The sequence below is a fragment of the Mobula birostris genome, chromosome 8 (genome assembly GCF_030028105.1).
Source record: "Mobula birostris isolate sMobBir1 chromosome 8, sMobBir1.hap1, whole genome shotgun sequence".
Taxonomy (NCBI): Eukaryota; Metazoa; Chordata; class Chondrichthyes; order Myliobatiformes; family Myliobatidae; genus Mobula; species Mobula birostris.
Window position 1 is genome coordinate 63,025,949 of NC_092377.1, and position 14,273 is coordinate 63,040,221.

Genomic DNA, 14,273 nt, shown 5'->3' on the forward strand with positions numbered 1-14,273 from the left:
ATCGGCCCAAATACTCACATATCCAGTCCCTTAGAACACCTTCCAATAACTTTCCCACTACTGATGCCAGGGTCACCTGCCTATAATTTCCTGGTTTATTTTTTGAGCATTCTTTAAATAGTGGAACAACATTAGCTATCCTCCAGTCCTCTGGTACCTCACCTGTCACTAAGTATGATTTAAATATCTCAGCTAGGGCCCTGGAAATTTCTGCACTTGCCTCACAGGGTCGGAGGAACACCCTGTCAGGCCCTTGGGACCTGTCCATACTAATTTGCATCAAGACAGCAAACACCTCCTCCTCTGTAATCTGTATATAGGGTCCATGACCTCACTACTTCTTTGTCTCACTTTTATAGACTCTGTCTGTGTCTGTCTCCTAAGTAAATACAGATGCAAAAAACAGATTTAAAATCTCCCCCATCTGTTTTGGCTCCACACATGGATTGCCCTTCTGATTTTCCAGAGGACCAATTTTGCCCCTTGCAATCCTTTTGCTCTTAACATATCTGTAGAACCCCATAGGCTTCTCCTTCACCATGCCTTCTTTTAGCCCTCCTGATTCCTTTAAGTGTACTCTTGCATTTCTTATACACCATAAGTACCTCATTTGTTCCTACCTGCCCATCCCTGTTATGTACCTCCTTTTTTGTTCTTAACCAGGGCCTCAATATCTCTTGAAAACCAAGGTTCCCTAAACCTGTTATCGTTACCTTTTATTCTGACAGGCACAGACAAGGTTTGCACTCTTGAAATTTCACATTTGAAGGCCACCCAGATACCAAGTACACCTTTGCCAAAAATAGCCCGTCCCAATCCACACTTTCCAGATCCTTCCTGATACCATTAAAATAGGCCTTTCTCCAATTTAGAATCCCAACCTGTAGACCAGACCTATCTTTTTGCATACTTACTTTGAAACTAATGGCATTATGATCACTACATACAAAGTATTCCCCTACACAATCTTCTGTCACCTGAGCTGTATCATTCACTAACAGCAGATCAAATACTGCACAGTCTCTCATTGAAACTTATATGTAGTGATTAAGGAAAGCTTCCTGAACACATCTGGCAAACTCTATCCCATCTAGTCCTTTTACAGTATGGGAATCCCAGTCAATATGTGAAAAGTTAAAATCAAGAAAATCTAGAATGATAACTTAAGAAAATGTGTTTTGATTCCCTGAGTGGTTTATAGTATTTCAGAGAAAACATACATATTAGTCAAGCAGAAAAATAGATCAAATCTGCTCCATATTTATGACCATTGCAGCAGCATCTCTAAACATCACATGCTCTAGATTCTGAGAGGCAAGATCCACATTGCCGTTGGCGCAGTTGCTTTGGCTTAAAGAAGACAACATTGAGTGCTAAATGTCATTTCCTCAAAAGTTTACGTCATCATGATGTGCAGTCATTCAGACTCTTATGAATTTCTAAAATACCCCTATAAGTTTGCAATCCTTATAAGGAGAGTTAGCATCAGGTATTCCATTTTTTCATAAACAAACCCCCAAATATCTGTAATTAACAACGTGGGCATTCATGAGATATCCTCCTACTGTGACTATAATCTGCTTCACTGACTCACTGCAGTTGTCACAGTTGCTTTATCCCAGAGAAAGATGGCCAAAGTATTTGGATATGTAATTTCCTCAAAACTACCTCAGGCATTTTTTAAAGGTCTATCTAGAGAATCCAATAATTCCATAAGTGAACAACCGTTGCAGTGCTTTCTAAGTGGAAGCTGTGCTCTATGGTCTGTAAGTAAATGAGAAAGGACAGTCAACAGCTTGAGACCACCAGAATTGTCATTCAGTAGTTTCCTCATGATTACATTGTGGTCCATTACTTAGTTATTTCTTGATACATCAGTATGTTCTAGTATGATACCACAACTGCTGCTACATGCTAGGTCTCTGTTAAAAAAAACATAAGGCACATAGTTAATACATAAAAGAAAGTTATTCATTTATACTAACATTTATGCATTATTTATTGTTTCTACAAAAAAGCATGACTCAAAAAAGATTGCAGTTCCACTGCGCTTACAGCAAACATACCATATGAAAGCCAACCAATGATGGTTCTGTAAAGAGGTGGGGTGACTTGCTATCATGTGATATGACTTGGTATTACCATATAGAAACATGAAGGTTTGAATTTGGCAAGATTTTCCTTGGGCATGAAGACAAGATGGGGCTGTATCAGATCATGGCTCTTTCTATTTTCTTACGTCATTTAGAAACCAAGGAAGATTAACATTTTAATGAGGTGAATCCTGAAGGACCTAATCTTTAACATACAGACATACATATAAGACTGGGTAATTTTTCAAACTGGAATCCAGATTTGTCCATATAAATACCTTTTAAATTAGGATTCTTTCTTGTTTTTCATGTGTGTATAAGACTTACACATTCCCTCCTCCCCCCCACCCCCCCACCATGGTTACTAGGTCCAGTTACAGAAATAATTAATTCATAGTTCTTTTTGATAATGATTCAAATAAAATTTATTTTAACTGATTCTTGATATACATTTTGACAAAAATGAATCATCTTTGTTTTAATGAGTGTCAGCAGACTCTTTTTTATTACATAAAACATTGTTTTCAGTTCTTGTTTCATTGTCAGAAATGCCAGTAAGGCCAAATACTACATAGAATTCTACAAAGCTACAATTTAAATGTTTAAATGTCCCTTAACTAAATTATCTTTACTGTTATGTTTTCAAATGAGTTACAAATAAAGTCTTCCTGGATTTGTAACTAGACTGTGATCAGTTCAAAACTAGTATAGATTAAAAAGCACCACTCTCAGGAATTAGCCATGCACAACAGGTAGTTTGTCATAAGTGTAAGAAATTCCTTTATAATTGTGTTATTCTTTTAGCTATTTCATGCTGAACAAATTAATCTAGTGGTTTATCGTTTGAAGGTATTACTTTAAATTCTCCAGGACAAGAGATAAGAAAAATTTTGGAGAAACGGAATCAGCCAGAATGTAAATAGAATATATATTTGCCGAATGAAGTTGGATCAAGTGACATCATTAATGCTAGTTAAACAATGGAGTGACAAGATTCTACATTCTGACCCTGGGTTCAGAATATGAACTCAGATAATAGGCACATTCTCTTCAAGATTTCTTTTAATCACTCTTGTCATATGCAACCATGCTCATTTAAATACAAGGTTAAAAATGTAATCTGTTTTATTAATAAAGAACTGAAATGATTCTGCTCAGCCTTTTTATTGTTCGCTCACAATACTTGGCAAAACAGTTCACATTCCACTAAGGTGCATAATTAATCTAGATTTCTATACATATACTGTGGAGAATTTGTTGTAATACCCTCAGAGCTGTATCTGTACTAAAATAGAAATAAGTCTTACCTTTACTGGGATGGATCGACAACAATGCAGCTTCCATTTTGTCTTCCCAATTTTGGAGGTCAAAATTCCCTGAAGTACCAGAAGGAAGCAGGTTTCCTCTAATGCAATAATTCCTTTGATTTGCCCTCATGGCACTGATGAACTTAATAAATTTCTCTTCAAGTCATTTCTTGTGGAAGGGTAGTAAGATAAATACAACCAAGTCTTCTCTATTTATGGCTGAAATCTACCTTTCCGTCTAAGGTGAACCAGCTGGGTTTGATGACTGGTACCACTGTAAAGCTATATTATTTTATTTTGGGAGAAAGAAAGCATGAGGCATTTTCCCCATACTTGTACTTCATTCATCATGTAGGATTTTTTTTCATCATTTCTGACCTAACAGCTGGAAAAAACTGATTAAGAAACACTGCCTTTTAAATTATTGATAAACCTTGACAGATGCTACATTTCTGAATATATGGAAAAACAATGTAATTGAGAGGTAGTTGAATCTGCAAACAATAGAGATTTTGAAGCAAGATTTAGACAGTTTTGTGAAGAAAACGCCCAAGCTGAAGAACAATGTTTCTTTTTTAAGCTGCAGTAATATGAAGACGATATATTGCAAAAAAACACATGAAGTTCACGTATATAGCAGGGTAAAAGGAGACAATCATCTTTACCAGTCCTAGTGCTGACATGAAAGGTAGCATATACAATAATAGCTTCCAACAATTATGAAAATGATATTATAGCAATTGAAAAGTTTAATACCAATAGAAGAATTAAATTGAGTAGAATTTTCCACAATTAATCTTGATTAGATTTTTGGATAACAATGAAGATGGTGGTTGCAACACTACCCTTTAAATTTGTTGATATTCACGTTCTATTCCACAATAGCACTTCTAGCAGTAAGTTTTAATATTTAAAACTTTTCTGAGGTCATTAAAAGAATCAATAAGAATCAATACCAAACAATTTTTACTTCTCATTTTTGTTCTGCACTTAATTATATTTATTTATAAAAGGGTTGGATGAACTGGAATATCTAATTAAAAATGCAAATCTAGATAGATACCCTGTTTTTACTTCTCTGTGATGGAAACTCCTACCTGCAAGATTTTAACAAATGAGTGGTTGCTGGAAAGATCTCTGCAAGTATACGATAACAAGGCAAGGCTACAGCATTGTAGAAACCAACCTGTGCATAGGGAAAATGGAAAGTTTTTTTATTAAATTTGCATACATCACAAGTAGAATAAAAGTTATATTCCTCAAGCTTATTCTTTTACTCACTTAGATGATGGTCAATATTTATGTTAATTCAGTCTCGGTGGGACTCATTCTACAAGTTATCTTTTAGAATACCTTTGAAAAATGCATTATTGATCTAAATATCAGAGAAGAAGGGCAAACCAAAGTATTTGCAATTGTATTTTGTAAAATTAGGTGGGACTCTGACTTAGGCGGTAGCTTCATATCATTGGCTCCTCAGATGAGTACATTTACCAAATGTCTTAACCTGCAGATCCTCTCCTACTGAGCAGGATTACTTTTGCAGCAACACATTATCAGGAAGGTAAATCTCATCTATATCACTATAGTCTTCTTCTGTAATCCTTAAAATTCCTAATAAAACTTGTTTTTAAAATATTCCATTTATGTTCAACAGTTTTTTTTACATCATTCCTGAATGCTTCACCCCAATTCTGAGGTTATGACCTTATTATTACTTACTCTTCCATCAAAGGAAATAAATTAACATTATTCTGCCAATCAATCTTTTTTGATTATCTTAATAATATCTCAATTAAATATCTCCCTGATCTTCTATATTCACAAAGATTATCTGCGTAGCCTGTTCTCATAATTAATTCCTTTAAACTATCCCATTCTATACTGCACCTCCTCCGAGGCCAATACATAATTCCTGAAGTGTGATGCACAGGACTCAACGCAACACTTGCACTGAGATTCAGAGTTGTCTATGACTGTACTTTCCAACCCTTTGTATTTCAGGGACAGTACAAGTTGGTTTCAAATGTTAGACACTAAACTGGCTAAATTCACAAATAGAATGGGTTAGTATTTCAAATGAAGAAAACTACTGCAACAGATATCTGGGGCTGAGATGAATGGCTATCAAACAGTCACAACCACCTTCTTTATTCTAAACTTCAGAATGTTTTTCCCTTCAACCAACACACACAAAATGCTGGTGGAACACAGCAGGCCAGACAGCATCTATTGGAAGAGGTACAGTCAACGTTTCGGGCTGAGAGCCTTTGTCAGGACTAACTGAAAGAAGAGATAGTAAGAGATTAGAAAGCGGGAGGGGGAGGGGGAGATCCGAAATGATAGGAGAAGACAGGAGGGGGAGGGATAGAGCTAAGAGCTGGAAAGTTGATTGGCAAAAGGGATACAAGGCTGGAGAAGGGAGAAGATCATGGGACAGGAAGCCTAGGGAGAAAGAAAGGGGGAGGGAAGTGCCAGAGGAAGATGCAGAGCAGGCAAGGAGAGGGACAGAGAGAAAAAAAGAGAAAAAAAAGAAAAAAGAAAAATATGTTTTTCCTTTGATGCTTTATGAGTACTTCCTATATTGTATACTTGGTTAAATGCTGCCTTGATGTCAACAGTAGTCATTCTTACTTCATCTCTGGACTTTTGACCAAGGCTGTAATGAGAGCAGGAACAGGGTATCTTATACTTGTGACATGAAGGAGGCCTTTTGGACCATGTTGACCTTCAGAAAGAAGTCCCTTTGGACCCATTCTTCCTCTCACAGATACGTCTTATCTAATTATCCCTTTTGATTCTTTCAGCATTAACCCAAACAGAAGGGTAATTTAAAGCAGAAACTGACCCAAAGCACACTTTTGAGATGTGGGATAAAACCAGAGTACACAGAAGTAACATACGTAGTCATGGAAAGAATATGCAAACTCGGCAAAGATAACATTCGAGGACAGATTTGAATTGAAAATCCTGGAGCTGAGAGGCAAAAGCACAAACTGCCCAGTGTTACTGCTGTAATCCAAACTGAATATTGATGAATGCGTTACTGCTGACTAAGTGTTGCTTGGTGGATTCTCTCACTACCTTTCATCATGCTGTTGATAACTGTGAGTACAGAGGTTGCATAGTGTTGAATCTGATTTTTCTTTGTAGATAGTACACACCTTGGCAATTTTCTCTATCGTTGGTTATGTTGAAACTGAATGGAAATGCTTAGTTTGGGGCATGGCTAGTTATATGTCATGAACAGTCAGTGATTATCTGATCCAATAGCCTTTGTTGCATACAATACTCAGCAATTTCTTTAAAAACACGTAGTGAATGAAATTGTTTGAAGACTTGCTTCTCTGATGCAGGGAGTCTCAGGAAGAAACTGAGATGAATCTTCCATATGGTTCTTCCAGCTGAAGACTGTTGTAAATGCTTTAGCATGGTCTTGACAATCACAAGCTGGGCTTTGCCATCAATAAGAATGCTATCAGACCCTTCTCCTCCTGTTAATTGTTTAATTATCCATCATTGTTTATGTAGGAAAAATTTTTGGATAAGCCGAGTGCAACACTGCTCTTGGCACGCCCATCCACACTGCTTGTAAAAGCAAGCTTGTTCCACTGCCTTGATTTCATAGATAAAATAAATGATTTACTGGGCCAGATAGATGGTATTGGTAGACACCTCTGTTGCTGCATTTTGATCCATCTGCATGAAATGACAAAGATCTGAAATTTCTAAGTCTATGCCATTTGGCACAATGATAATGCCACACAACAAAGAAGATGGAAACTTCAGACTGAAAACAAGAATATGCTTCTCAAAGATTATGCAGTCATTATTTCAACTAACTACATATAAACAGCTGCATTTGCAATATATAGATTGTTGAGAGCAGGTCATCTCTTGGTTGGTATGCTGTTGACCCAGACAGGCAATTCTGTCTTTCTGGATTTGGCCACTTCAGTCAAGAGTGGTGCTACCAAATGGAAATTGAGATGGATTTTTCTCCTGTGATCTTGAACAACAGAGAAACCAGTCTTCAATTTGATGGATAGTGAAGTCCCCCATCCAGTTTATTCGATCCTTTACTGCTTTCGGTATTTTTTTTTTGTGTTGTTTAACATGGAGGACATTAGTTATGGGAGAATGTTTTTTGGTAATCAGGAGGTGTTTCCTTGCTTATGTTCACCCAGATACCTTGAGACTTTGTATGGCTCGAGTTAATGTTGAGGACACCCAGGGCCACTTCTTTTACGTTTATATCACTGCACCATCACCTTTGGTGGGTCAGCCATGCATTCATAATTATTCTTAGCTTCTGAGAGGATAGAATTGATGCTGGGAACTTGTTTCTTCAGACTGATGAATATGGAACTAAGAGATTCTGCTGACAATAAAGATTTGGTTAATAAAGATTAAAATGTGAGAAATTTATTTTCTTGAAGGGTTATAAATCTTTGAAGATCTCTACATCAGAAACTGGATAATAACTAGGCATATTCAAAGCTGAGATCAAGAGATTTTGTTTACATACCAAAGGGATCACTGGATATGGGTTGGGAAATTGACTTGTGGTAGAAGATTTGCATGATCTTAATGAAAGATCGAGCAAGCTCAAGGTTTGCATGACCTATTCCCGCTTCTGTTACAAGTGTTCTTAGGTTAAGGTTAATTGATGTTGAGTTCATGGATTTTTTGATCACCAAATTTAGGCCATAAAATTTTCTCTTATTTTACAAACTATAGCAAAGATTTCATCTGAAGTAGGATGTAGTTTTAAATATCTTACATTTGCAATGGTCAGAAAATAGTAATAGATATGATTCTCAGATTTTATGCACTGAGGAAAGGCAGTTAAGTTCTCTTCACTAGTGAAACTTAAGAGTTTGACTTTAATTTGAAGTCTCCTGTACACACAAGCAAGGCACCTTGGAATATTTGCACTATCATAACATTAATTCATAATCAAGAACATTCAGGTAAACTGCCAGCCAGGCTGGTTAATGAACTCCTAAGTCTTTAAAATTCCCAAGTGAATCTCATTTACTTAACAATCACAATATTCTGAAGCTTTACCTGGCCCTCGGGGATCTCATCATTTTTATCCCTGTCCATCATGGGTATGGGCTGTAGTCCCATTTTTTTCATTTCGTCACCCTGTATGAAAAAAAATTATTCAAATTAAATTAAGAGAAGTTAGATTTATATCTCACGACTATTCTATTTTTCTATAAACTGAAATTACAAAAATAATTTAGAAGAGAATGGTTATTAAACCTATGGCAGCAATATTATTATTCGTACTGACTCTTCGTTGGCAAAGGCAGCTTACGTATGTGGGGCAAGGGGGAAAAAGACAGCAATAGGGAGAAAGCAGAGTTTCTATGGGAAGATTAGATTTTGTATGCATGCCATTGAGTTCTAGTTTTGGCTGGTTTGACAGATTTCCTCCCTAATGAGAATAAGCTTCCAGTTGGGGAAGGAACATTGAGAGCAACATGCAGCTGGAAGTCCACTGCTTGTCCACAGTAAGAGGGAGATATACCTGGGGAAGGACTTCCATTCCTCTTGAAGCTATTGTTTGCTTCTTTTCAGCTGCTAGGTTCCAACACCTTCAAAGCCCAGCTGTCTCAGTTAAAAATTAATTTATGTACAAGTCACAAAGCTCCATTCAAACATTTAATTTATCAAGTTATCTCCTAGGTGCAGATTGCCTGCCAGATGTGGGTGGGTTGTTGCAAGGATTCAGATTTTTAAAAATGTAATATTTACTCAATCAAAACCCACTGAATTTGGGAATTAATTTTCATCCAAATGTTTATAGATATCAATGAGTCATCAAAATTTACTCCAATTCTTTTCTCACTCAAGAGTCACATCTTCATATTCCAGTAAAAATCTCTAGATAGAAACCAGGGAGGAAACATTTGGAGATTTTTATTAGTTGGCATGAGATGAACAAAATTTCTTGAGTCCCAAGAATGAGAAAAAAATATGGTAACACCAAGGCATTTTGCAAGCAATCTCACATTTCCATTCAGCAACGCTTCAGATTTTACAATGAAGGCCCAGAAATTATGTTGCTAGATAAACACCTATGATTTTTTTTAGCGCTGCTAGTAGAATTATTGTTTAGATAGAGATGGAAGATTTATTGACGGCAGCCATGTTCAATATAATTAAGGCCACACCACATGCTGCACTTAATTTTTAAAGATATCTAGCAGTGCGTAATGCTATAAACAGCACAGAAAATATCATGAGTCTAAGTAATACATGCATACAGACCATTAATCCCTTGTGTACAGTAAAAAATACTAGTTAATCATTACAAGTTTGAAATCTGATATTAATTGAGCAGAATTAAGCCATTCAGCCCATCGAGTCTGCTCCGCCATTCCATCATGGCTGATCCCGGATCCCACTCAACCCCATACATCTGCCTTCACGCCATATCCTTTGATTCCCTGACCGATCAGGGAACTATCAACTTCTGCTTCAAATATACCCATGGACGTGGCCTCCAACGCAGTCTGTGGCAGACCATTCCACAAGTTCACTACTCTCTGGCTAAAAAAATTCCTCCTTCCTTCTGGTATAAAAAGTCATCCCTCAATTTTTAGGCTGTGCCCTGTAGTTCTGGATAACCCCACCACAGGAAACATCCTCTCCACATCCACCTTATCTAGTCCTTTCAAAATTCAGTAGGTTTCAATGAGATCTTTTCACATTCTTCTAAATTCCAGTAAGTACAGGCCCAAAGCTGCCAAATGCTCCTCATATGTTAACTCATTCATTCCCAGAATCATTCTCACAAATCTCCTCTGTACTCTCTCCAATGACAACACATCGTTTCTGAGATATGGGGCCCAAAATTGTTGACAATACTCCAATTGTGGCCTGACTAGTGTCTTATAAAGCCTCAGTATTATCGTCTTGCTTTTACCAGACATCCCACCCTGCAAAAACTCATTTCAGAGAGGGCTCAACCGGAAGTCTCAACTTCATAGCAGTCTGTGTCAATGAATTACTTTGGACTGCTTCCCCCAGAACTCATCAACTGGCAAACTTTTGTAGTTTGGCACCAGTCCTTCAAGGTTAGTTGAGACATAATCCAGGACTCACCTCAACATGTCCTTTACAGTCATTTAACCCACCATGGGCAACAGAAAAGTCACTGTTGCAAACAGTGCAGCGAGCAACACTGTCATTATTTTTGACCTCTGTTAGGCAGGGGTACACTTTAGTGTAGTCTGGGGTGAAGTACGTTTTATATTTTCTTTTTTTGGAACACTCTGCCATGGCGCTGCAGGACACTAAACTGAACTGATGGACAATGAAAGAGAGAGGGAGGTCGATTGTAAAGCCCACCCACAGAGAAAATTGATAGGTCTACTTAGGACAAAGAAAGACTAATCAGGATGCTCTCTCTGTCACTCTCTCGCTACATCCGTCACTCGCTCTTTGTGTGTGTGTCTCTCTCTCCCTCTCACTCGCTCTCAAAAAAATCAATTTCCGGGCATCAGGGAGCCACTATCAATATGCGGGAGATTACCGGAACTTCCGGGAGAGGTGGGATATCTGTTTTATATTCTATTCCCCTTGAAATAAATGGCGACATTGCATTTGCCTTCTTTACAACAGACTCAACCTGTAAATTAACCTTCAGGGAGTCTTGCATGTGGATTCCTAAGTCCCTTCACATCTTTGATGTTTGAATTTTTTCCCTATTTAGATAATAGTCTGTACTATTGTTCCTTTTACCAAAATAAATTATCACACATTTCCCAACACTGTATTCCATCTGCCACTTTTTTGTCCATTCTTCCAACTTAAGTCTTGCTGCAATTACATTGCTTCCTCAGCACTACATACCCCTAAACCTATTTTTGTACCATTTGCAAATTTTGCCACAAAGCCATCAATTCCATTCTCTAAATCATTGACAAACAATGTGAAAAATAGCAATCCCAATCCTTCCCCCTGAGGAACACTACTAGTCACTGACAGCCAACCAGAAAAGACTCCCTTTATTCCCAACACAACACTCAATCTAAGATAGCCTTTCCCCAAGTAGACTCAAACACAAGCTGCTCTAAAAAAACATCTTGTAGGCATTCAACAAATTCCACCTCTTGTGATTTGACACCAATGTGATTTTCCCAATCCTCTTGCATACTGAAGTTCCCCATTACATTTGTGTCATTACCTTTACTACACGCCTTTTATGGCTCCCTTTGCAATCTCAACCCCAAATCTTGGCTACTATTTGGAGGCCTATATATGATTCCCATAATTTTTTTTTACCCTTGCAGTTTCTTAACTCCATCCACAAAGATTCAACATTATGTCACCTCTTTCTAAAAATGTAATTCCATCTCTTACCAACAGAGCCACACCACGCCTATGCCTGTCCTTTCGATACAAAGTAGATCCTTTGTTAAAGCTCCCAACTATGGCCTTCTTTCAGCCATGTCTCAGTGATGCTCACATCATACTGACCAATCTCTAATTGCGCCACGAGTTTGTTCACCTTATTCCAAATGCTATGCGCATTTAAATACAGCACCCTCAGTCCTGCATTCTTCACCGTTTTAAATTTTGCCTCTGTGGTTCAACTTAACTCTTTGCTCTGTCTGCATTTGTACCCAGTCATTGGTTTGTCGCTCCTTACATTCATTTACACCCATCATCTACTTGTAAATCTGCTGGCTCATTCTCAGCTCGGTCATACTGGTTCCCACCCCGCTGCATTTTAGTTTAAATCTCTCCCAATAGCTCTAGTAAGCATGCCCGCAAGAATATTGGTTCCCCTCAGATTCAAGTGCAACCCGTCCTTTTTGTACAGGTCTCATCTCTGCTCCAGAAGAGTTTCCAATTATCCAGAAATCTGAATCCCTGCCTGCTGCTCCACTTCTTCAGCCACGCATTATCTGCCACCTCATTTATTCCTGTCCTCACTGTCGTGTGTCACAGGCAGCAATCCCGGGATTACTAACCTTGAGCTCTTGCCTCTCAGCTTTCTTCCTAACTCCCTGTATTCTGTTTTCAGGATTTCCTCCCTTTTTCTACCTATGTCATTAGTACCAATATGTATCACGACTTCTGGCTGCTCATCCTTCCTTTCCAGGATATTGTGGACGTGTTCAGAAACATTGTGGACCCTGGCACCTGGGAGGCAAACTACGATCCAAATGTAAATCATACATTTATGGAGAAATATTACAAAATTTTTAGAACTCTTGACAGACTAATTGCAGAGACGATATTTACCTTGCCCTCAGAAGTCTAGAATGGTGGGGGGGGCGGAGGGTGGTCACAATTTCAGAATACACAGGCCATTTCGGTCAGATATAATTTGTTCATGCAGAGTAGTGGGGAGCTGTGAGGATTCAGTCATTACATTCATTGATAACAGAAATCAGAAGATTCAAGGGGCATTGCAATGGCAATGAAATTTAAAATCGGTGATAATCTCAATGAATGGCTCATTTGGCTCAATGGACTGCATTTCATGACGTTCAGAGTTTTCTTTCTCTGAAACTCTCTTCATTAACCCAATAACCAAATGGCTCCATCAATAACTTATCATAATGGCAATCCTGACTTCACCTGTCAGAAGTATTCCCCTTGTCATGTCCAGTTCTTTCTGCAATCTAAAGCTGACATGTTAACTTTATTTGGCAATACTGACAAAAGTGCTTTGACTCAAAATGTCAACTTGCTTTCCCTGTCCACACATTGTCTGAAATGCCTACTCTATTCCCTCCAGTATACAACAGGAAAGAGAGTGGTCTCAGGTGGAGACCTCAACTCCATAAAGGTTGTGCTGTGGTTCTTTCTATCAATGCTGTTATGGATGAATGCATCTATCAGGAAATATTTAAAGATGAAGGCAAGTAAGCTTATCATAAATTGCCACAGCACAAATTGTTGTTACGTCCTTCAGGATTCAATAAGTCTGGTTAATGGTGATTTTACCAGTCCACTCATGGTGATAGGACATTGAAGGCGCACACCTAATGTACATTTGATAACCTTGCCACTCAAGTGTTTCTTCCAGTATGGTTTGACATGGAAGAGCATTGATTCAAAGCAAATGGATCACTGTATGTGGGAATCAGTTGGAGAATACTCAGCTTATTATTCAACCTGACACTCTGAAACTCCATGGGATCCAGAATCAATTCTCAGGCTGCTGCTTTCTATTGATATACCGCAGTACCTGCATCTATGAGCAAATATTATCAGCACATGCAAAAATGATTATTGTGAAAAATTCTGGAACTTGTGCCAAGTTATGACTCTATGAGAACAACTATGTCAGGATATTGTTTAATAAACTTATGGGTCAGCTTTCCTAATCTTGATGCCAGATGCCAACTGCTTGTGAGGAGATCTTTGCAAAGTCCATCCTGCTAGGTTCAAATTCAGTGTCTTAGTAGATTCAACATAACCTGTTTGGTTTATTTGTTTTCTGGTTTGACTGAGAGGTTTGGTTATGCATTTAACATGGGTCTAGTCATTTAGGCCGAAAGAGGGTTACTGATTCCCCTGAAGCTGTTTTTTTCCTAAATGAAAATCAAATGTGTTCATGGCTCTATTTCTTTAAAATTGTCAGATTATTAAATTTAAATTCTACAAATGCCATGAGGATCTTGAACTTGAATCTTTGGATGTCTAGTTCAATAATAACGACTCTGAAGATTTAAGTAATTCTGAAAAGACATTTTAGCTTCTCCTGTATCAGGGTTTCAGTCTGGAGCTCTGCCAAATCGTTAATTGTTTTCTCAATCTCCTTGCATCTCTTCATATCAGTGTTTGTAGAGTTTTTCTTCTAGTTCCCTAGTGCTTATCATATGTCAGTGTACACTGCTCA

The 14,273-nt window shown here is 37.9% G+C and overlaps 1 protein-coding gene across 11 annotated transcripts in view; it reads right to left on the reverse strand.

Moving 5' to 3' along the window:
* pde10a (phosphodiesterase 10A) overlaps positions 1–14,273 on the reverse strand; it is a 464,697-nt gene that overhangs the window by 11,646 nt on the left and 438,778 nt on the right. For all 11 annotated transcript variants that reach the window (XM_072265304.1, XM_072265305.1, XM_072265308.1 and 8 more), the window contains 2 exons: positions 8,471–8,551; positions 4,498–4,586 (listed from right to left, as the gene is read on the reverse strand). In XM_072265304.1, coding sequence (XP_072121405.1) covers positions 4,498–4,586; positions 8,471–8,551 — 170 coding nt within the window. The remainder of the gene's footprint in view (positions 1–4,497; positions 4,587–8,470; positions 8,552–14,273) is intronic.